Raw genomic sequence first — 25,593 nt, 5'->3', positions numbered from 1 at the left:
GCTCCTGGGCTATTTACTGAGCTACACAAATCACACAATATTACCTTGAGTGATGTATCGGCAAAAAGTCAGCTTATTAAGAAATAAGAAAAAAAAAATTTTTTACATGAAGACCTGTGTTTATTTTTTAACTTATATATTTATGTTAGAATCGTAGTAGGCCAGAGGCTAATAAAAGGCTTAATGGCTTCATAAATAATTTTGTAAAAGTCCTTATGCTTAAGTTTGAGGGGGAAAAGGCATCAAATTTGTTGCTGTATGGTTTTCACATGACTGTACATTTTGTGTGCACTTTGTAATACCTGTCCAAAACACAGCAGTGTGTATCTGTTTCACATTATTTTCCTATCTCTCTGTCTTTTTTGGCTCCATGTCTTCTTTCCTCTGTCCCTCCCTCTGTTGCATTTACTTTTAGTCTCCCTCTCTCTCTCTCTCATTCCTCTCTATATGTTTTCTCAGAATGTGGTGTTAGAGATAGAAGAAGAGACAGTGGGTGAGGCAAAGCAAGAATTTGACAATGAGGTAGAGAGAGAGAGAAGGGTAAGGTGCAAGAGGAGAAAGGAAGAGACCAGAGTGAGAGAAGACAAAGCGACAGAAAAAGAAAGGAGCATGAGAAATAAAGAGCAGAGAGAACAAGTGACAGAAACAGAGAGAAAGAAAAGGTAGAATGAACAGAGCAAGAGGAGAGAATGTGACAGTGACAGAAAAAAGGAGAAAAAGGAAACTGGAGAGAGTGAGAGATAGGAAAAAGTTAGAAGGCGCAGAGTAAGAGGAGAGAATATGACAGTGTGACAGAAAAAAAGGAGAAAAAAGAAAGCATAGAAGGAGAGAAAGAAAGAATGTGTGGAGAGCAATGTATGTGTGTGCATGTGTGTGTGTCTGCGTGTGCACATCAACATCCACACGTGTGTGCGCACATGCACACAAGTGTAGGTCTGTAATGAGCCCAGCCACCCAAGTGAACAGTAGAGTAGGGTGGTGGAGCTGAGATGGAGGTCCAGGCATATAGGCTGTCAGCTCCTAGGCTTTCAACTCAGCTGTTCAGCAGCCCGCAGTCACACACTTACACGCACACACACACACACACACACACACACACACACACACACACACACACACACACACATACACACATAGACAGACTCTTTTTCACACTACTTCTTCCATATAGGCTCACAGTCATGCACACACTCATGCATTCACAACACACACACACACATACACACACACAGCCAAGCACACACATGCAGAAGCGAATAGGCATGCATATGAACAAACAGTGAGGCATGTGCTAGTGGAGAGGCATATACAAATGCATGCCAAACACAGAGACGCATGGAGACAAATGCACATAAACTCTCAGGGACATTCATATAGACAAAAGCAAAAGACGCACCGTGGATAGTTTCTTGCATTTAAGTGAGTATGCAAAAGAACAAAACAGAACAGGAGCAGCAGGAAAGCTGATATACAGTCACTTCAGGAATGAGAGAGTAACTCATTGGCAGTTATAAGGAGTATAATATACTTGCAATTAACACCTGTAATGAGAAAGGTGTTAACAATGAGGAAAGGGGCAGAGAGAGGAAGAGAGGGAGGTGAAGCAGTGGAAAACAGCAAGAGGGAGAGTGAGCTTGAGGTAGAGAAAGTCCTGGAAGCTAATGTTGGAGATTAATATGATTTGAAATTAAGAGGGAGACGAGGGGCCGCTAAAAAGAAAGATGGCAGTGAGAGCTCAGTTTAGAAAGCAAAGATAAGAGTGAATGATATGGGAATATAGCCTGCCATTAAGTTCTTCCATTCTCCCTCTGCATTTTGGCCACTGAGCCCCTCTCCTTGTAATAGGATGTCATCTTTCCACGATGCAATCTACAGCCAGCCCGTTGTTATGTCCTGGTTGTAACTTTCTAAACTTCCTCATCAGCTAGAATAAGCTCCTCCTCTGTCCTCCTCTTCACCCGCTCACTACTTTAACATCATTCAAAACTCTGAAACTGCACATTCTGTAAATAAATGTATCCAAATTTCAGATCAGTAGTGCAGGTGCCTCTGTCGCTGCAATTAGGACTGTGGCCACAGAAAAAGTTCACTCAAAGCAGCTTACCTTGCTGCTGAAAGTCTGCAGCTGCACCAGATTTTTTAACTGACCAGATTGACGTCAGAGACAAAAGCTTTTTTTTTTTTTTTTTTTTTTTCCACCACATGGTATGGCTCAACCTGACTCTGCTCTACTTGACTCTACTCGCTTTTGGTACCAGGAACTTTTCTGGATTTTGTTTTCCAATGCAGTCAGTACCCCCTCATGAAATTACTGTGATGTCATCTTCAACACAACACGCACAAGTGGAGGATAACGAAGTGGTGGTGTTCGTGAACATCTGCACCACCTCAGTTGATCACGGCAAGGTTTTGCAGGTTGCCATTTAATTGTCAAGTGAACAAAAAAGTGATGATTTTCTCTGACCAATCAGTGGTCTGCAGTGTTTTCACCTTTTAGTATCACCCAGCTTGCTTGGAACCTCAACAGAGGTGATACCAAAAAAAGTACCAGTCACTATCATTACTCTGATGGAAAGGTGAGCAGAGTCAAGTTGAATTTAGCTGTATCATGTGATGGAAAAGCGGCTAAAATAATCCAAGTGATCTAGTAAGAGCCTTGTGAGAGTGTCTGTATCCTTCATTTCCACTCCAAAAATGCATTTTTTCACCATAACTTTCAGTTTTGTTCAAGTGATATACTGCGAACCCAGAAGCAGGACTGACTCTGCTTATTTCAGCTTTCCTCACCATCTAGTGGTCAGAAAATCTCTTAGCGCAGCTTTAAGTTAAATACATTAAGATAATTCAAGCAATTCCACACAATCAAATAAATAAATGTATTTAACATTGCACTACTTTAGCTCATTTAGCAGAGGTTTGGAAGTCTGGGGTTTGAATAAATGAGGGTTTCTCTATACTGGATGACACCTCATGTACCTCCTATACAACAGCGTTTACCCTGTTTGCCAGAAAATACACTGTTGTCACAACCATTCACAATAATGGAAATCAATCCCAACATGACTTTCAATTTATTTGCATGAATAAATAATGTGCCCTTAATTTAGCATGCCGAAGGAGCCTGAGCCCAGTGCTGCTCTGCCTTTTTAATGCAACTATTAGCATAAGAGAGGCTGATTCTTTTTAATCAACTAATAATGGATGTTAGGGGAGCTTGTTCAGACCGCACCAGGAGACCTCATAGCACCCCCCCTCGCTTCTCTCTCTCTCTCTCTCTCTCTCTCACACACACAGACACACAGACACACACAAACCACAATACCAACCTGATGACCAATTAAAACAGCCACCCCTCCTCCCGTGCTCATGCTCTCAGTTTCTCTCTCTCTTGCTCTTTCTTGCCCCCTCTCTGCCTGCAGATGACGATTATTTTTTGAATGATAGGTAACACTTCATTATTTAAGACCACTTACTCAGATAAAAGCATGTTCTCTCAGCCCAATTAAATCTTCACCAAAACTGAAAGTGTTGACTTCAATTCTAATAGCTCCCTTTGTAATACTTTTATTAATTGCAATTATATACGTTATTTCCTCCAACCTGGCACATCGCCAGGTCGTAGGAAACGCACATACCGCACACACAGACGCATACACTCTGTAGAGTGTGTGCGCCTGTGTGTAAAAGACTAAGTGCAAACATCTTCACAGACATACACACACGTTGTAGTGTGTATGTCTGTGTGTTAAAGACTTAAGTGTGTGTGTATGTCTGTGAAAGTGTGTGCAGTTAGTCTTTTCCAAGCTTTTTCCTGCAAGTACACTTTTTCTCCTGAGCTCTCTTCACCTGAGAGCTTTTCTTACCTACCCAGCTCACTTTGGCTGTTTGTGCATTGTGTAAACTCAACAAAACTACCAGTTGCCCTCTATTGCAACCTCTATTTCCCAGTTTGCATTCTGTTTGGGCGAGGAGCACAGTTTGAATCATTTAAAAAGAAAAGGTACTTTTTCCCTCATGTAGAGTTCCCATAACCTCTCTTCTTTGGGGTTTTCTGTCAATAAAGGAATTAAAATTACATAAAAAGATAAGAACTTCCACTTCTATTGTCACTCTACCTCAAACAAGTGCACAATGCAACATAAAGATTTTTCAGTTGTCGAATTTCCTGTAAAACCAGTGGTTCCCAGTTAGTCTGTGCCATGGAAAACATCACAGATTTCCCTCCAGCCAAACATTATACCAGCTGATTTCACAAATCGTACATTCAGCCAGAGAGGGTGGAATTAATTTGTGAAACGAGCTGGTGTAATGTTTGTTGGGATGAAAACCTTGAGGACTCTTCTTTAGCACAAAAATGGACACCACTGGCTTAGAGGGAACATTTTTCCTGGTGCAACAAGACTCAAAATCAGTCCAAAAAAAAAAATGCTTAATCCAATTCAAAGTATCTCATATTGTCATCAGGTGTGGAATATTAGAGCTTGTAGTCATGTTATTCAAGTATTTTAACATAACAAAGCAGTGCTCAGTTATTTCATCAGAGATTTAAAGGTGTATGGGAGTCTTGCATCTAATAAGTTAAATAATTGGACATTTTCATTGGCATGTAAGTCTCCTGCATTATCTTGAGTTCTTATTGCCTTCACACATTGTCACGGGAAGGAAGCAATGGACTTGGCATACTCGCTCGGCAGAGATTATGTATCTGCATTTCCATGTATCTATAACTCATTTTAATTCTTGCTTGTGAGAAGTTAGAGAATTGCTTGGCACATGGTAGCGGGACAGAAATTTTTGAATCCTTAACCATATATGATTAATATGCAGCTACTCCTTAACATCCTTGATAGACCTTTGCGTGGGAAGTCATGGCAAACACAAAGCACGTGAAAAAAAGCAGTGATTCAAGCACAGTTAAGGATACAGCACACTGCCAAAGCTCCCTGCAGTCTGTTAAGGCTGTGATGTTGAGCTGTGGTTCCTCTGTGTGTCCAGTTGGGTGAAGGTCTGATTCTCTGGAGCTCTGCCAGTCACCATGGCAGTTTGGGATTCTTGAGTTTCAAAACCAGAACCAGAAATGGGCCGACTTTTAAGACTCCACCGCTGCTCCCTGGGCGTACTCTCTGACTACTGTTTCAGATCATTACAGAGCCCCAGTAATCAAAGCTGATTTATGTATATTTTGTGTGTGTGTGTGTGTGTGTGTGTGTGTGTGTGTGTGCGCGCGCGCTGTACATATGCATTCAGCTTTGTGGTACATGTAGGTTTGCATGCACTGTATGGGTGTTTGGGTATGATATTTTTTTCCGAACTTGAGCCAAACCCATTAAATATTAGCTTACCTGCACATTTTTTTAATCAACAGACACAGTGCACTTTAGTCTCCCTCTTGTTTTCAGATGACTTTGCTTTATTATTTTAAATCTTGCTAGAGTATAGTAAGTACTCCAGTGAAAGTGTCACAGATTGAGAAGACAACTCTTCTCCTCTGTTTTCCTCCGCTGTGCGAGCTGATTCAGTGGTGCATTCATTGATGAACTGAGGCAAAACATGGGTTTGCAATGCAAAATGCTAACAACAGTCTCTCTCTTTCTCCTGTTGTCCTTTTCTGCCCCTCTCTCGGGCGCTCTCTTCATGCCTTTTGTCCTTTCTCTCTCACTCACTCTTTCTCTGTCACACTCTCCCTCCCTCTCTCCCTCTCACCCTGTCTCTCTGTTCCAGTGGGTACTCCTTACTACATGTCTCCAGAGAGGATACATGAAAACGGATACAACTTCAAATCTGACATCTGGTCGCTAGGATGCCTGCTGTATGAGGTAAACTCCGGGAATATGTGCACACACTGTCACCCCGCAGTCGACTGTTGGAGTGACGTGTGTGTACACATGCACACATGTCACCCACACATACAAAAACAAACCATCTTCAATCCCACATATTTACTGTAAAAAAAAAAAAAAAAAAAAAAAAAAAATGCACATCAGCATACATCGCCACCAGCACTGTCCCACATGGTTACATTTATTTTTATGTCATAATACAGAAATAATAGCAATCTACACTCTTTTATATTGCACATGTATTTTATATGGTATGCCACAGTTCTTTTTTTCATTTTATCCCTTCTTTTCCTCCCTTCCCTCTCCTCCCACTGTCGGGCTTGCTGAAGCCGTCTGACTCTGTGAGTTAAACTTCTTTAGCTTGGTAACCTGTTGAGTGTTGCAAACCTGGCGACTGAAGGGAACTGACATGGCCATGTGTTTTAGATAAGGCCGCCCAGTGACACTGACTAGTCTGATTAGGCAGGAGAGAAATGCCACGGGACTCTGCTGTAGACCACACCGTCTGGAGAGAAGCCCTGGAGGGGGACAGAGAGGAGCAGAACAAGGATAGACAGGGAATGATAGTAGTCTGTCTGTTGTTTCACCTTGCCACCCTGCACATGCACTTGCCACACACACACACACACACACACACACACAGACACACAGACAGATACTCGGAGACACACAGGGAAATAGACTCAGTGTTGGCCAGGAAAACACCCACATTCTCCTCGCTGCCTCTCTCCCAACTCCCCGGAGTGACTGTTCACTTGGGTTGCATTTCAACACACCAGTGACTACACCTTCTCTACAGCGCCTCGGGCACAGAGATGGAGAGAGAGCAAGGACAAAGAAGTGATAGCTCGGCTTCCAGGTCATGGTTGCTCAGAAACCACAGTTCTTCATGCTAATTAGTCCCCCACAATGCATTGTGGCAAAGCTAGGCTTTGGTTGGCTGAAGGCAGTGTGTGCTGAGGGTCACAGTTTCTTCGGCATGTGTGTGTATATATGTGTGTTTTATAAGGAGTATATTACTCGTACTTTTATTTTATAAAGCTCAGATTGCACTGGTCCACATTACTTCTACTCCGTCTTTAGTTTCAGGAGGCATCATGAATGGATAACCATACCAGGACAGCAAGATTGTTTAATTACAGTGCAGTTACATTCATTTTGGTATGGTTGGTTTGGCTAGGTTTGGTTTAGTTTGGTTTCAGCTGATGTGCTGAAGGTCAGTCTGTTTTGCATTTACATGGTTTATTTTAGGAGATGTATGATTGGAGGAAAATTCTCATTGTGAATGGTATGATGAATTACCATGCTTTTGGATATAGTATCTCCATATGTTTTGATTGAGCATGTGGGCTGAAAATAAAAACAGAAAACAATATATATGACTCAAATCATTTGCAATTTGCTTGGTACAGTAATAGAAGAGTCTCTCTGTGGTGCATTCCCTGCAGAGTAACTCAATATTTGACTGAGGAAGCTGTATGATTTGAAGTTTGTGATAACCATTGCTGCATGTTTTTGGATGAAGTTTGCAGCCTTAGTGCAGTTTGATTCTCAGGTTCAGACAGTCACAGTCCACTGTTCTTCAATACCGTTCCCCAGTGGACATCTACTAGAGAAAAGTGTCTGGCCTAAATACTGTAGCTGAATAAACTGCTGTGGTCCTGAGAGAGACATGAGCACAGGGAGAGAGAGAGAGCGAGAGAGAGGTAAAATGGAGGAGGAATGGTTGCTCTGTGTGAGGTCAGGAGGTTGGGAGTAAAGATGTAAGGTAAAAAAGAAAAAAATTGCAATAAGGGAAAGCTGGAAAAGAATGGGAAGGCTACAGTCTTAAGAGAGAATGACAAGATGGGGGAGAGAATAGTTAGAGAGAGTTAGAGAGAAAAACAAAGGAGAAAGCAGTGATATGGATTGGTGGGGAGAGAGATTGGGGGGTTGTTCGGTCAGAGAGTAAGAAAGGTGAAACTAGAGGAGAGATCTCCATCTCTCCTCTCCAGCCATCAGGTCAAGTTGAGCCATGCAAGGAGCCTGTGGAGATAAAGATTTTACAACCATATTGTTACTAGAGCAGCGCTCTCCACACCATGCATATTCTCTTTGAAGAAGAGAACCACGCTTTCCACTCTTCTTCTTGGTGAGAGGGCTCTGCAGTGCATTAGGTGTCAGGGAAAACTACCTCCTTCTCTCTGCCTCTCCCCTCCATCTCCTCTCCCGCTCTCCTCCCCTCTGCTGTCCTCCCCTCCTCACTCTTCCACTTTCCTCTCTTAACCTTCAGGCATGAGGAATTCACATAGAAATCCAGGCCTGATCCCTTTGGTGCCCATTGATTTCACTCTGAGCATGGTAGGGGCTTAGGTTTGAGTATGTTGGTGTGTTTTTGGATGCGTGAGTGTGTGTGTGTGCGCACCGGTGTTTGTGTCTGTATCCGAGGATTTTCCGTTCCTTATGTGTGAAACAGCTCCATTTGAGCATTTGAGAGAGCCTGAATATTTTATTGTAGTGTCCAGGGGTTGGGTTGGGGTCCATATAGCCAGACAAGCCTGTCAATACCTTGCCATTGTATCTGTGTCTGTATTCATCTCCTATTCTGTTTGATCCCTTTTTCCCTGTGTCCAACCTCATTACATCACCTGACCCTGCCCTGCCCCCCACACACTCCCCCACCAACCCCCAACACCGCGGCAACGGGGATTTGACGGTTGCTGGTGTTGTTTCCCACCATGACCAGGAAGGTTAGGAAGGGGTTGGGGCATTGCAGGCCGCCACGCTCTCGGTCACATGCTGATCGATGAGACTGTGGTCTGACTGCTCTCTCTCAGCCTGCCCACAGTCAGAGCAAGTCACATTTGCATTATTAAAACACACACTCACATAGAGGCACTTTTATCTTGTTCAGCATGTGCAAAATGAAAGAAAGATGGCCTCTCACACACCTGTGATGTGTTTTGCATGTGTTTGTGTGTGGCAGGAAGAACTGGGAGATGTATCGATATTATGTCAATACTGTGAGAATGAGTCAAGATATCATCTGGGATTTTGGATATTGTAACACCATTATGATATGGCACAAATGTTGTCTTTTACTTTTTTAAAATGGCTGCCATACAAGGGAGGCAGATTTCTAAACTTGTTAAACTGTTGTAGCTGTTTTATTATTTGCCTGTACCTGCTTCGTCACCACATTTCTGATGTTCTTGTGTGTAAATATGTAATGAAAGTGATAATAGTCATCCCTCCAGCATCGTCTCAGGATAGTTGTCAAAGTATTTGGTCAACAATATTATAATGTTTTAGTTTGCCTGTATTACCCTGCTGCAGTGGTTGGTGTGTTTTCTAACAAGGTTCGCAGAGGAGGAGAGTATCTTGAAAAGCTTTGCTGGAATGTGTCTCCCTCCGGTATGGAGCTCAGCCATCCATACCTCTGACTGTGCCCAAGTCTCATGCTTCCTGCCCTCTGCTCTTACCTCATTCCTTTCCCCCCTCACTTGTTTTGCTGTTGGTTTTATGAGGCCCAGAATGCTTGGCTCTCGGCGGGTGGCTATTACATGTGATGAGTTACCCCTGCAGCTAACTTTCTCTATATGTGAAACTGGCCTTTTTAGCTTCGTTATACTTATACATACTGCTTAGCTTGGGTATTTTTTAAAGAATCAACATGTATGCTCCTCATGTCAGTGTCAGTACTTGGTGGCTAAAGCTGGCCATCTCAACCATGTATCCAAGGTCAATTTTCGCCTCTATACATCTGTGTATCTCTAACCCGTCTCCTCTCCCATTCTTCCCTTTCTTTCCAAACTGGAGTTTGCCTTCTAGTTAAAACATGAATAGCACTTGTGAACAAAACAGTTAACTCAGTTGTACCTTTATGAGCGCATGTTTCAGATGTCCATGGTTTGAAACTGCACCGGGGGACATTCCAATGAAAGCCATCCAAGGGACATGAGATATAAGCCAATTTGTTTTTCAAAAGAGGAGGGGGAAGATATTTTTATTTTTATTGATACTGTGTGAAGACTTGAAACTGAAACAACAGTTGCCATCAGTGTAAGGATTGAACCATGAAACTAAACAAAGATTTATATGATTCCAGAGTTGGCTGAGTGTCTAAATTCCACAATTCGAATACCACGTTTCACATTCAGTTTAGCTGCAGTCAGATAGAGACCAAAGAACAGCTCATCTTTATTTTTGCACCAGTTTTCCTCAAAAGTTCGGCTCCTTGGAACAATCCGGTGCTTTTAATCCACCCGTCCTTTCTTTCTTCCTTCCTTCCTCCTTTTTTAAAGTGCGGTGAAGTAGAGGAGTGATGACTCCTCTGGGTGCGGGTGTATTTTTAATGACTGTCCCCATACTGCGACCGCTTGTCTTGATTAATATATCATTATAAAGCCACATGAAGGACCAACGAACAGATAAAAAAAAATCTTGCTTTCCTCACAAGTACAGTCCTGTGTGTGCCAGTGAGAGAGAGAGAGAGAGAGAGAGAGAGAGAGACAGAGACAGAGAGAGAGAGAGAGAGATTTGTGCATGTTGATGTGGCCTGTGCATGCATTGCATTTATGTGTGTGTGTGTGTGTGTGTGTGTGTGTGTGTGTGTGTGTGAGAAAGGATAGAGAACTTGTGCGAGGCCCTGCGGTCCCAGGCTGTGTGGGCTCCAGGGATAAAGGGTGGAGGGAGCAGACAGGAGCCTCTTGCAGCTCCTTTAATTGGCGTACAGGGAGAGGAGCAGGAGAGAGAGCAGGATCAGTGTTAATTAAAGTGGAAGGCCCCATCCAGACCTTTTACATGGACAGGGATGCTGGCTTACATGCCTGGGCTGGGGAGAGCACAACCTGGCCAGCTGACTTAGTGCCTAGGAACAAAGGAGTGTGTGTGTGTGTGTGTGTGTGTGTGTGTGTGTGTGTGTGTGTGTGTGTGTGTGTGTGTGTGTGTGTGCGTGTGCGTGTGCGTGCGCGTGCATGCACGTGTGTGACTGTGTGCGTGCGCGTGCGAGTGTGCTCTCCCACTAGCAGCTCACACCCCTTAGACAGACAGCAGGCATGCGTGTGCAGCGGATGTCTCTCGAATATCAATGAACCATACACACACACACACACACACACACACACACCAAGGCCTCAGAGGTCAGAGAGTGAGTCAATCATCTAGCCCGTTGCGACAACACAGTCTGAAAGGAGTGTGTGTGCGTGTGTGTGTATGTTTGTGTGTGTGCACATTTTTGCATGTACGTGCGTCCCTGTATCTGTATGTGTGTGTGTGTGTGTGTGTATTTGTGTGAGTCTGTATGTGGCCGTGCATCTGTACGTGTGTGTGTGTGTGTGTGTGTGTGTGTGTGTGTGTGTGTGTGTGATTGTGTGTGCGTGTGTGTGCGTGTGTGCGTGTGTGTGTGTGTGTGTGTGTGTGTGTGTGTGTGTGTTTATGTACAGAGAGCAGGGGGCCGGCAGCTGTCAGGGGCTAGGAGCAGCAGGCACTAATGAAGCAGATGAATAGTGCAAAAACTCCCAAATACAAACAGGACAGTTGACATTTTTCATCTGTCAAAAGCAGAAGATGCATGAAAATACGATGGGGCCTTGTTTAACCCTTTACCTACTGAGTACTAGAGCTGGCTGCTTTTCTTCTTTTTCCCTCTGTCTGTCTGTCACTCTCTCTTTCTCCTTTTCACTCACTTTCCTGGTATCTGTATTCCTGGAGTGCATTCCCTAACCCTCGCCCACACGTGTTTTAAATTTATACACATAAATACACACACAAAAAACAACCAATAGCGAGTACCTAGTAATACAAAGCTGCATAATAAAGTGATTAAGTGTGTTTTCCCACTTGGTTCCATTTAGTCATTTAAGTGAGCTTAGCCTGATTAGTCAGCATTGTTTGTACACATATGAACACTTAAAGATAACTCACACTAGAAAGTAACCGAGTCCTGAATTTCAGAGACTTTCAGAGCTCTCAGGTTAGGGCTGCAACGAATGTTTGCACTGTCGATTAATTTTTCAATTCATCAATTCATGTAAAATGTTAAAACTAATAAGTGCCTAGAACAAGTTCCCAGTGCCAAATACTCCAACCAGCAGCTAAATAAAGATATAAATAAAAATTGTAATGATATGTGGAATGGAGGTAGTACCTCCATCTGTAATTTGCAAAACTTGCTGATTTTATTCACAAAAGAATTACAGTGTTTCAGCCTTCATCAGACCCTCATCAGGCAGACATGATATAACATTGACACAATGATATATGAAACATGTCATAACCAATCAAATAAGCATAAACCGGCACATGACAACACATCATTTACCTTGCAAAATTGACCTGGATGTCCAACAGCTGATGATAAAACAGCTGATCAGTTGCATAGTAAATGGCGTTTCAATGGCGTTTCAATTCCATGAAACTTGCATATTTGTGTCTAATATCACTGTATAGCAGCAGCCAGTGAATTTCTGGGTGAAAAATAGTTATTGATGACCCTTTTTCATGATGATGACATAACTATGACTTCAACGAGTTGCTCTGTAAAAACAAAAACTAAAATGAAATATCTTTTTATTTACCGCCACCAAAAAATAACAGCACGAAAACGTCAAAGGTCAACCAATAGACAGGCACAAATAAACATTAATGTGCCCTTTTTGCCAACAAGACAGACAACTTGTGTAGACAGCCAGTTTAGACCAATGATTCATGACAAAACAAAACTGTTTTATGTTGTTATGTTTAATGTTGCAGAGAAAAGTCACAGCAGTGTAAACTACCTCGCCTCAGCGGGAATCAAGCTGGTTGATGGCATTGCTGCGACTCAGCTATAGTGTTATATAATCTGTTTCTCGACATTTACAGCTGGATCTCAGCTTTTGTTATATATATACATATATATATATATACATACATATATATATATATATATATATATATATAACACCATTATGATACCAATCATAAAATGTACGGGTTCATAGGCGAGGAGTGCACAAGTAAGCTTGAACAACTTCAAAGAGGCTCAACTGCCCAGCAGCCAGTTTTCACAAATCCGTTTTAGCCTCATTAACTACAGATTGTGTTTATTTTACATTACTGGCCGCAAAACATTTCTAAAGCATAAATTGTAGACATGCATGACCTTTGTCATTAAAACATCTACGAATGGACAAATGGAATTTTTTTTCTCCCCCAGAAAGCACAACATACGTTTCTCACATCATTCACAATTGGCATGACTTTAACTCTAATAGATTATTAAAGAAAAGATTTGCTTTGGAATGATCTCATGTTCCATTTTTCTTGGACGGCCCTCAATCCAATGTTGGGTCCCTAAATTGGCCTTCAGTCATCAAAACTTTGAGAACCGCTGTTTCCGATGATATTCTGACATCCCGTTCCTGTGAAGGCAGCGCAGAGCTGTGCTACAAACCATCCAGCCACAGAAAGCTGACAGAAACACTGAACTAAAGTAAAGAGAGTCGTTGCTGGGAAAACGATACACCATCTTGTCTGGTCCTTTTGGCATAAACTGGCAGGTTTCAGAGCATGGCAGACCAGACGTTTTGACCTGCCTGCAGGTTCCAGCTCGTCTGGTCATGAATCTGGCCTGTAATGCATTGAAGCTCTACAATCATATTAGTTAAGAAGAGAGCTTATCCTAGTGTTTATTTATTAGCTTTAATTTTGACATACTTGAGTCATAGTTTATCCTTTGTACTGCTTCAGGTGTGAAGTTAATAGTGTTAAAAGTGATACTCACTTATTATAAAATATTGGTAAAGAGCAAACACCACACAAACAAGGGGAACACTATATCAAGGAAACTGCGGAAATACAACAGTATTTTCAGAATAGTGTCCTGTCATTTGACTAAACTAACTAAAATGACTCAATTATTGACTAAAATTATTTTCAAGTGTTTCTGACAAAACCCTGAGTAAGACTAATGTAAAATAAATAACTAAAACCTTGCTTAAACAAAAAAAATGTTTCAAGAAATGACTAAGACTAAAACTGAAATTAAAATACCTGTCAAAATGAACACTGCTCCCTGTGTAGTTTTTAATTAATTAATGGGAAGAGCATGATTGGATTTGTTTGTGAAGTTGCCACTAAGTTACATCTTCACAGTAATACCTCCTTTGCCTCCTTTTATTAAAATCTCACTAAAGAAGGAATGGGTATTATTTATAGAAAAAGCTTGATGGGACTCAGGGTCTCTTTGACCAGAATATGGCGCTGCAGCAACCCCACCATGGTAAAAACTGTAGAAATATCATCTGTGTTTTGTTCTTTGAAACATTGTAGAGCTGAACTGAACTGAAAGGGTACAGATATGAGAAGTGCATCATTACGGACACACACGAGCACACACATGCACTCACATCCCCCCATCACTGTCAGGCTCCTGCTGTGCCGGCCTCAGAAGTAATTGTTGGAGCAGAGGGAGAGGTGTCCAAGGAGAGAGTGATCCTCTCTATGTGTGTGCTCATGTGTGCGTGTGTGGATTTATGTGTGTGTGTATGTGTGTGATTAAGAGAGCAAGTAAGTGAGGGATGGTGAAATATGTCCAGAAGAGAGATGGCCCACTGAGATTTCACTGCCGTCATCTTGACTTCCCCCTGGAAGCTGTGACAGAGACTCTGTCAGATCTGCCCAACATGGAACACGAACTTTCCTGTCTCTGCATCATCAACCTTTCAAAGCCTCTACAACTTAGTGATATACTCGGCAGTTTTTGAGCAATGTAGATGGGCTACAGTTAAAACAACAGGCACAGCGAGACAATGGGTCAAAACTAATTACCACATGACAAGATTTTCTATGTGATTAAATCATTACTGGTGAGGCAGTATAATATGTGTGTGGGAGTAATTTCATTAGTTTTGATGGTGCTCGCTGTTTTGGTGCGTAAAGAGTATCCGAGCCATCAGGGGACATTCACACTTCTGGATACCAACGCCAAGGGGGCATATTGTTTGGTGCTAATGAACGTTTTTGTGTGCATGAAACAGCAAAAACAATTTATTTCTCAACTTTTTTTTAAATTATAAAGACAGACATTTAGGTGGTAGTGGAAAACAACCATATGCATCACCAAGGAATGACTAAGTAGTCTTGAACCAAACCATCCAATCAACAGAAGGAAAACTGATAACTCGTACAGTTTTGCTGGTACTTAAATGGTGCACTTGGGCAAAGTCTTTCCCTGTAACAGTAAAAAAAAATATATATATATATATATTGTCCAGTAAATGTTTTGTCATCGTATAAGATTACGCAAAATCATCACTGTTGTGCAATGTTGGACACCCGTTTTGGGAACCGTCAGTAAAACAAAATGTCACTTCTGTATCTTATGTTATGTAAGAAAGACTGCCAGACTTTGCTGCATCATTTACAGTTACCCACTGTACCTCTTAGCCTTTTAGCTAGTGTAGATTTTCATTTTCTCACTTCTGAGATGATGCTAGCCACCTGCTTTCCCTCAGCATAGTGTATGCCTAAGTGTGAATATGCCTCATCGTAGCAAATAACTGATCTGAACGTAGACATGGATTATTTTGACTTTGCTCTATATTTTCATCACTTAACAAGTTGTTGATGGGCCAGCCTCCCAAAACCTTGGTGTACTCCTTTAATATGCTGTGAGATATGGCTGTGACTGGTAAAATGAGAGTGTTTCTATAACTCACGTGGTGCAGTTTGTGGTTGCAGTGAACGCCTGAACATTCCCAGCACCCCAGCACATGATTGCCTCTTCCTGCTGCAGCTCAGAGACAGCCCCTGTTATGATGCTGCTTTTTCTTTATGGTCCCATTTCCATAGAAATATGTCTCTATAGTGCCTGAGAAAGTGAGACGTGGCTAATTCTCACTAGCCTGTGCTCTGAATGGCAGGTATCTATTTGGATCCACCTTCAGAGAACTTGTTCTCTTGTACTTTCACACTACCAATTAACAGGTTTTCTCAAGCTGTAAGGCAGAGAAATGCAATAAATTAAATTGATAATGTATAATGAAATTCCTTGCTCCCAGGCTAAGCATTGGACTTTTTTTTTTCTTCATCTTGTAGTGTGACAGTGATGCAGGCTCATTGTTCCAAGGTGTCAGCATTCCTCTGCTGTCAACCACTCACACAGACGTTCACAAAAGATTCAGTCAGATCACATCCTAGTTGAAAATGTTCATTAGCTTTCATATTAAAAAAAAAAAAAGAAAAAAGGATGGTATGCTTTTCTATACTGGGAAAGGCAAAAAGGATTCTCCACCTACTTCTGTCTTTCTACTCTTCGTTAGCATCCCCATCTGCCTCCTTTCCTCTGCTTTGCTTGCTTGCATTTATTTCCTAGAGAATACCATTTTCTCACTGCTCCAACAAACTGAAAAATTCTCTCCTCTGCTATCCATGCTCTCCTCTCCTTTCCTACTTCTCACCCTTTCCCAGCTCCTCTCCTGTTTTTTTCCCCTTCTCATCTTGTTCTGGAGGCAGTTCAGTGCAGCAGAAATGGCCAGCTAACTAGAGAGGAAACGTACAAGCTAAGACAAACTTTCCAGGATATGTCTTTTGTGGTTCACTGGAATTTTAAACCACCACTTATCTCTCATAACACAATAAACAGAAATGTGTACAAGCTTTTTGTGTATTCAAAACTGTAGAAATCTTAACAAATTGTTTCTTTTGCTCTTTTTGTGCTATTCCCATTTCTTTATTTATTTCTCACTATAGATGGCAGCCCTCCAGAGTCCTTTCTATGGCGATAAGATGAACCTTTACTCCTTGTGTAAGAAGATAGAGCAGTGCGACTACCCCCCTCTCCCCTCGGACCACTACTCAGAGGAGGTACGTATCAGAGTTACCTGCTAATGTTAAGGTGCAAATTAGATTTCATCCCAGTCACATTGTTTAGACTAAATTCTGAAGGTTTTAGCTTCATTTAACGTGACACCTGAACATCCCCAAAAGAAACAGGCTGTAGCATGAATATAGTTTACATTAAGCATGGTGTGTTTTATGCAAATATTAAATCATATCTGCTGCTATGTTACCCAGTGCTGGCCTCCTTCCCTTTCTCTCTGCCAGTTCACTGATGTTTATTTGTATTGACTATCAAAGGTAATTATTGGTATGTCAGAAACATCGTATGACTTTGAGCTGTAGGGCTCATGCATATAGTACATATACGCAGAATAGAGTCCATCCGACCCTCTAAGTACAGTATGATATTACTCTGACTAAACCCTGTGATCAAAAGACCCGATATGATTGCATAACCGTTTGAAAATTAAATGCACATATCAAAAGCATCTGGCCATGCTACAGAGTGGGGTGAAACTAAATGGGCTAGGGTGTCATGTTTCCCTAAGTAAATGTTAAATCATCTGCTGTAATTCTGCTTAGACTTAGTCGTGCTCACAAATGTAATATAGAAGGGCTGCGGTTGAAGATCGCCTTATTTCTGATTGCCAGTGACATGTGTACAAGTGCACATGGCTTTGTGTTTGCTTGCCCTCTTTCTGTGGGTGGCATTTTCTTTTTTTCCCCTAACCTCTCTGTAGCTTTTTTTCTCCTTAAAATTGTTCAACTACAAATGTACATACATGACACACACACACACACACACACTGCAGGTATTAGATCTGCTCAACACCGAGCCCATGCTTTGTTGACGGGAGCTCTTGGTCTTTGTAAGTTACTGTATTTGCTTGATAGTAAGAAGACACTGGGGAGATGTCCCCTTGTGTCTGAGCTATTTAAGCAGGGAAAAGCAGCCAACCTATTGTGTCTCTTTTTATCTCCGAGCCTTACACTCTGCTGCCAGTGTGTCTGCATACAACAGGTCCACAGTGGCTAGTTTTGACTTGCTATCCTTATTCATGTCTCCATAGCCAAATAATGAAACCCTGCAGAGAGAGGCTTTCATTGCGTTGTGGTATCTACTTCATTAGGTTGATAAAGGCTAATTGCCAGTTGTCTCAGGACTCTGCTGTGTGTGTTTTTGTGCAAGTGTATGTTTGTCACAAGAGCTTCCCCCTTTCACACACACACACACACACATACACACACACACTACACTGAGCTTCTGCGTTGCCCCACATGTCACCCCCATCCAGGAGAAAGAGAGACAAAGCGAAAGAGAGAGGGAACGATAGAGCGAGAGACGGGGAGATGGAGAGATGGAGATGAGGGGGGTGCCTGCAGCGCCTGTCTGGATGTAAACAATGCTCCTGAAGGATCGGCAGCAAACTGTCAGCTGCTCATCTTTGTTGTGTCATTTAACCATCTCCATCTCTGCGCCCCCCCTTCTCCTTCACAAGCTCCCCCCTCCCCGCTCCCTCAACCTGCCACCCCACCCCACACGCCACGCAAAGAAGCGCATGAATATTTTACATATCTGCATCTCTTCGGCGTGCCACCCCCCCTCCCTATTCTGTGGGACTAATTCTCAGACTGTCTGAATTTGCATCTTTCTCTCACTTTCTCTCTCTCTTTCTCTCCCTCTCTCTCTCTCACACACACACACACACTCAGACACTTCCACACACTCACACAAACGGCTGACGAGAACTCGTCCAAACCGGCGCCATGCAACAGCGGCCACGCAACAGTCGTCAGACAGTTACCATAGCGACCTCGCATAGATGTTTTTTTTTTTTTTCATCTTTCATTCTATCTTCCTTTTTTTAATGATGGCGGTGGCTGTTCCGCCTGCAAGCCTGTCTATCTATCTATCTGCTCCAATCAGCCGCTTCGCTCGGCTTCAAGTGTAAATGCTGTCTCCGGATGGCAACGGAGTGGCAGCACAGTGTGCGCGTGTGTGTGTGCGTGCGTTTGTGCGTGCGTTTGTGCGTGCGTTTGTGCACTTGTGCATGTACGGGCTTGGCTAAAAGTGGATTCAGCAGACCAATAAACGATTAGCACACCAGCCGAGCCTCACATTTTTGTTTCAGCTCAGTTACCTGTTGCCTTGTTATTGATTTTATTGGAAATGTTCATCTAGTGGGTGTGAAAGACAAGCCGAGTGTTACCAGGGTTTTGTTAATTTGTCTGGATCTACTGTTTTTGCTCCACAGTGTCTTCTTGCTGGTTTATTTAAAGCTATTTACTGAATTATTTCTCCTTTTTTTTCCCCCACACTCTCCTCTGTCCCTCTCACCAGCTGAGGAACTTGGTAGATATGTGCATCAACCCAGACCCAGAGAAGAGGCCGGACATCACCTATGTGTACGACATTGCCAAACACATGCAGAGCCTGACACAGGGCAGCTAAGCCCACAGCGACACACACTATAGCCTGCAGAACTCCTCCCCTCCTCATCCAACTCCGCCTCCTCCTCCTCCTCCTCCTCGTCCCCTCGCTTTTCATGCTGGACTTGTACACATCTATCAGCTCTTTTATACAATAACTTACTCTGAAGTTTAGCTCCTGATGATAAATAGTGCACGTAAAAAAAGATTTTTATTTCTAAGGTAGTGGGACTGTTACATTTTTTAACATGACTGACAGCCCAAGCCTTTTCAATCCTCAAATAAAGGTTATAGAGATTGTTCTATTATTTTTCAGACGAACCTCCAGTTCCTTAAACTCTAATCATGTTATGGCATTGAATATCAGTGTGTCATAGCTAATTTATGTGTTTATTGTCATTCTTTTCATACCCATATCCTCTATACCTTTGTGTAGTGAACTGCAGCCGTTCTTCAGCAGCTACTACTAATACTTTTAACTGTACTGTATAGTGAAGATATTGTGAATATGGCAAAATTAATGAAAAATGGTAATATTTAGAATAACATGATACCAAGAGACAACAGCACAGTGTCTCTGCTGTTGGATTAAAGCCTTGTATACTCAGTTTTCCAGGAATTCACGTGCACGTGATTTTGAAATAACGTCGGTGTCGTAAGACTTATGGTCATGAAACTTAACGCAGCACAGAAAGGATGATGCAGATTTTCAGATCAGTGACAAAATTTGAGTCATGAGGTTTTTGCACAACAGCAGTATAATTGAGAGATGTAACAAAGTGTTATTAATGGTTGAAGCATTGCTGTGTTGCACTTTTTACTTTGGTACTGGAAGGCTGGCGGGTTGGTCATTTCTAATGAATGTACTAAGAAAGGAAGGATCATGTAAAAGATAGAATAGAAACCAGGGGAGAGCATGGGCAAATATCTCGGCCACAGGTATGAATGTAAATCATTGTGAAACCCGCTTGTCTGAAAATTTCAGACTGTCCCTTTTTTTGTTGGCAGCCTGTATCCCATGATGATTGGTAGAGATCATATCAATAGCAGCTTTACATCATTTGTTTACCCGGGTTGCTGGCATCACAATATTTCTTTGCCGATATAGCGCTATTGGATAGCATAAGTTTTGTCTCATTCCATTTCCAGGGACAGCAATATAATGAAAATATGATGGTAATCAAAGTAAAAACACATGATGATGTGTATCCAAAATGCCATTGTGGTCCAGTTGATGCATTTGACCCACCAGAGAGGTAGCTTATATAGACTGTTGCCGTGTAAGTTTGCTGTGTATGTGTCTTGTTGAGTAACAAATGTAATGGCAGTCTACAGATAGATAGCAGACCCTTTCCTTGTGTTGCCGTCCATTTCATGAGTAAATCACAGTGTGCCTAAGCAACTCCTTGTCCTCGTACCAAAGAGCAAAGAAATGGGTAGAGAGCAGATCAGTGTATACTGTATGTATTTTAAGGTATCTTTTATGTAAAGTATATCAAAGCCTTGTGCTGGGGTGGGGTGGGAGGGGGCTCCTTTGGGACTCATTACTGTTTTGCTGTACATAGCAGAGAAGTCCCTTTAGTTTTAATACTGTAGGGTTTTAGTGACCCTTTTTCATTTAGAGGGAGGGAATGGTGATAATGTTTTACAGTGGATCGGTTTACATCAGTAGGTCTCAATGGGCCAGGGTTGAGAACTACTGGTTTACATAATGACAGTGATAACACATGGAAGGTATAGTAAACAATGATTGGTAACGCTTTATTTCAGTGTCTTCTGAACTGTTTGTTAACATTACTAAATAGTCTGTCAACCATCCACTGGAAGTAGAGTTCATGTATGCACATGTGTTTCTTGCTTTTGTATTAACTCTTAAGTGCTCATTAAAATGTGTAATATGCAAAATATAAGTTATTTTTTATGGTTAACAGACTATTTTGATAATGTCTTGATGGCTGTTTGTCTGATACTTTCAAATACTGTGTTTGCAATTTTTGTTTGCAATTGTACATCTTGTCCTAGATTTTTCTTCCCTCATATTGCTTTTCTCTCCCACCACAGCGAAGCTGTTTTTCCAATTTCAGTGGTTATCTTAATATGTTTTATCATGTTCACCCACATTGGTGAGCATACTGTTTTTCAAGGCCATCTTTTACTTGTACACTTTCTAAACAAATGGTTCAATATAGCACCAAAAGTTATTTGGTTGTAATTATAACAGAACTTCTGCTGGGAAGCACTTTCTAGTTATTTTCAGTGCTTTTTGGTGCTTTATTCTCTCCTTGTAGCAAAAACAGTTGCATTTAACACCATGACATTTCCAAAAAAAAAAAAAAAAAAAAAAAAAGTCCTTCTATAGTTTAAGGGAAAGAGCATCTAAGGAACCAGATTTCCTTTCAAGTGTAGTACTTTTCTTGAGAATTTGCCTCCTAATGCTTTAGTATTATCTGTTAAGACACTTTTTCCATGATACACATTTACATGGGATGCTCTATTAGAATGGCCAAAAACAATTATCCGCTGTAAGGGAAAATTTACCGAAGCCATATACCAAATAAAAAATAGTATTTCTTTTATTTGAAGATGTAAGAAAACATTACAGTTTCTATTAATCTGTTTACCAACTCATTTGTGATGTTTCTACCTTTGAAAACCAAATCTATACATTTAGATTTTGCCTTTGCCCCTGCTGGTAGTTTGGCACACACAGTGAGCAGTGCAGAGTCAAGCCGCGTTGCCTTAACATAGATGTGTACAATGTATGCCTCAAAGATGTTTATGTTTTCTGTTGATGTGGGGAACGGACAATGTATGGGGGTGGGGGGTTCCTCATTAGGGGATTGTTCACACACACACACACACACACACACACACACACACACACACACACAGAGCTAGGTCACTGTTATGGGTGATGGCATCACCTTGGTGGTCACTTTGTGTTTAACATAACACAGTCACAGTGTTCTCCCAGGCCTGCAACAAGGGTCATCACAGTCGACCGTTGAACAGGCCATCTGAAGTTGATATCCAAGAGACCAGATTTTGCAGAAAGAAAAATAAATAAATAAAAAATAGGCAACAGATATTTATTGTCTTGGTTGTTGTGTTTTGTTTTCTGAACATTTCATGTCATCTTTCAAGACCCTCATCACCAACGCTCTGTACGCTAACCGAATGCAATAAAGCCTTTGAACTTCTTTTGGACATTTTGTGTGAATACTTGATCTCTTAACGCCTTTTTAATGTGGAATCTCACACATCTCGTCGGATCATTCCAACGCTTGAGAGTTACAACACGTGTTTTGATTTTGCCAGCGCCCCACAGGCTATCACTTGTTTTGGAGAAAATAGATGCAACACTCATGCCATGAAAAACACTTCATTTATTGAGACAGATTAAGAGTTACAGGGTTCTTGTCATGGACAGTTTCAGACCAAACCAGTATTAGATTACATATCAATGCCAGAACACAGCATACTTTGCAAACTTTATCGGACCTAATACACCACAACGAGATTATCAAGCACACATTTGGTGTAAATGATGAGTTGGTAGGCAGCTTCATTAGTGTGTTTGAGGTCATTAGCTGAATGTTTGTGTTTCTTTCCTCCCTGATTCCCCTGAACTACCCCTACCTCCTTCCTCCATTCTCAAGGTACCCTGCACCACCACCCGCCCGTCCCCCTGGGTCCTCCCCAGTCCGAATCCCTCTTGGCCAGGGAGCAGCACTGTGTGTGTATGTGTGTGAGTGTGTGTGTATGTGTGTGTGTTGGGGGTAGGGGGCACTGGCTCACTCCCTTTAATGAATTCCACAGAGACTGCTGTTCAATTTCATCACAGCAAAAAATTGCTCCCATGGAACCGTGAACACAATGAAAACAAACAAAAGTAAATATCTGGAATTAATACTTCAGTAGCTGGCGCCTCATAGCATCCAGCACCACCTTCACACCCACCCACCCCACCCCATCCCACCCACCCATTTACACTGTAGAGATATTTCTATATTTCCAGAAAGTCTCTTCTTTTAGGGTATTAATGTTTTTGGTTTATAGGAGTGTGCAAAAAAAGTTGTAGATCTCCCTATTGTTTGCTGTTCCTCTCAAATTCATGCATCCCTAAGTCCATCTAGTGGTGAAAAGGCTCCACTGCAGCTTTTCTTTCATTTGAAAGATTAAATATTCACTGTGGCAGATGGCAGCTTTGTTAAATATAAGCTTAAATAATTTGGCCAATAGTGCTTATGCATAAGGATATCTAGACAGAGAATTAAATATATATATTTATATATTAATGTCTGTTGTTGCCCTAGAGACAATTTCACTTGCTGCCACATTACATTATATTTTTGGCTTTATTTGTAAGGAGAATAAAAATAAACAAGATGAGGCCAAGCATGCTTTCTCAAGCCCAGCCAACCTTGTCTTTTACCCACGTGTTTATGATTAAATATAAAATGTGACAGTTCAGAAATTAAAGTGGCAAAAACTGTTTTCAACGTACACCTGAGACAATGCGCGTTCAAGACACTGGGTTGATTATTCTTGTTAATCAGCCAATATTGTGGAAAGATTTATCGACACCGAATATGAAAACCAGTTCAGCTGCCGGAAGCATTTCTCATTGATCTGTCTGAGGTTTCCCAACTTTTGCCTGAGTTTATTCTAGAGAACAGGAGCACCAAAAGTGGTGGGCCTGCACCCCTTCTTTAGATACAGTTTGATTTCAAAGAGATTGTATTTTTAAGGTAGGTTATAAGCAAAGTATGTGTGTACGTGAAAGAGAGAAAGAGAGCATGGAAGAAAGAGAAGAACAATGTCTCTCAGCTCATCATTTGTCCCAGGTGATCTCTGAATGTTTTGAGGCAGAAATATGGGGCCGTTCCAGAGGACATTGACTTGAATTTTTTTTTTCTTTTTCGTTTGTTTGTTTTGTTTTTAGAAGCCTGAAATATCAATATTTTTTGCACATTTGAAATAGCTTGTGGCGCATGCTTGGCAATGGCAGACTGAGCTTCAAACATATTAGTTTGCTGGGAGAGAAGAATCACTAGGGACAGTCTCGAAACACAACCGGGAACGGCAGCACAGTCCTGTTTATCATTTGAAAGCTGCTATTGTTTGAACTTGAGTAACTTTAAACAGGTTAAACTCATATTTAGAATGAAACGGTTATCTGTAGGCCTACTAGGTTTTCAGGTTAGAATATTTGTCAGCAGCAGCTCTCCGGGGAAGGTGTTGTGAGGTGCAGGTAAAGAAAGACGGTTCCTACAGTCATTTATCAGTTGGTGGCTGCACCCAGTGGGCCACAACTGGCGTCACTCATCAGCTCCATTCTTGACACACAAACACGTGTGAAGGAAGGTGCACACGGCAAAACACCGCACATAATAATAAGCATGTGCACACAGACACTGGTGTAATGAGTGACTCTTGCTCTGCACGTCCTTAATCTGCAACCACCAGGCCGGCACAGAGGGGGCACAGTAAAGTACAAGCAGCCCGCAGTGAGCTGAGCCAAAATAAAAAGCCAAGTGGTCCACTAAAACCGTCAGGGGCTCTTAAAAGGCACGCACTGCTTCTCCCTTCTCCATGCAGCAGCCCTACAGGAGGTTTATAAAACACCGGCCCGCAAAACGAAACTCGGAAGCACCGGCCCAGCCTTCCGGAACGGGCGTTTTTCACAAACTGTAAACTATTGGAAACAAATGCTGTCTTAAAAGTGTTCAAAAGAAACTTGATCCTCAGAGAGAGGCTTTACAGGTGGCTGGGGGTGTGTCAGATCTAGACAGCCGTCCCCAGCATGCACACGCACACACACACACACACACGCACACACACACGCACACACACACACACACACACATAGCACTGCTGGTTTTGCTTCCTGTGTGAGACTTTAGCCACTCCACCATCTCCCCTCTATGTTGACCAGACTGCTGTGTGTAAATAGAGAAGGGAGGGATGTCACCTCTGGATTGCATCTGTGTTTGTTTGTGTGTGTGTGTGTGTGTGTGTGTGTGTGTGTGTGTGTGTGTGTGTGTGTGTGTGTGTGTGTATGTGTGTGTGAATAGCCTGTAATTTTATCTGAATCCAAATCAAATACATACTGAGCAAGAAAATGCATTGTGCTCCTACAGACTACACACACCTCAGTTCATGTCAAATACACATCTGTTTACCGCCTAATGTACATGACAACATCTAAACACACCCACCCACACACACACACACACACACTGTATTTTATTGCATCTTATGCTTGCTGTAAAGCGCTTTGTGATTATATCTATGAAAAGTGCTCTATAAATAAAATTTACTTACTTATTTACTTACTTACACACACACACACACACACACACACACACACACACATCCCTGCATGTAAAGATAGTAGAGACTGCCTCTCAGATTACCGTATGTAATTTCAGATTAATTCTGTGAAATAATTATACAATGCATCAATAACAGAACTCATCCTACTGAATCTTCTAAATCTAATAAAATCCATTTGCAA

At 41.8% G+C, this 25,593-nt stretch overlaps 1 protein-coding gene across 2 annotated transcripts in view; it reads left to right on the top strand.

Moving 5' to 3' along the window:
• Positions 1 to 22,273, top strand: part of nek7 (NIMA-related kinase 7) — a 70,113-nt gene extending 47,840 nt beyond the window's left edge. The window contains exons 8-11 of one of the 2 annotated variants that reach the window (XM_030049116.1): positions 5,722 to 5,816; positions 16,554 to 16,667; positions 18,985 to 19,134; positions 19,176 to 22,273. In XM_030049116.1, coding sequence (XP_029904976.1) covers positions 5,722 to 5,816; positions 16,554 to 16,667; positions 18,985 to 19,095 — 320 coding nt within the window. In that variant the 3' untranslated portion in view covers positions 19,096 to 19,134; positions 19,176 to 22,273. Of the gene's footprint in view, positions 1 to 5,721; positions 5,817 to 16,553; positions 16,668 to 18,984 lie in introns of both variants that reach the window. The other variant, XM_030049115.1, reaches the window with a different exon arrangement.
• The last annotated feature ends 3,320 nt before the right edge of the window (positions 22,274 to 25,593 follow it).

Source organism: Myripristis murdjan, chromosome 4 (genome assembly GCF_902150065.1).
Source record: "Myripristis murdjan chromosome 4, fMyrMur1.1, whole genome shotgun sequence".
NCBI classification, from domain to species: Eukaryota; Metazoa; Chordata; class Actinopteri; order Holocentriformes; family Holocentridae; genus Myripristis; species Myripristis murdjan.
Note: the sequence above shows the minus strand (reverse complement) of the source record. Positions and strands in the feature narration are given on the sequence as shown.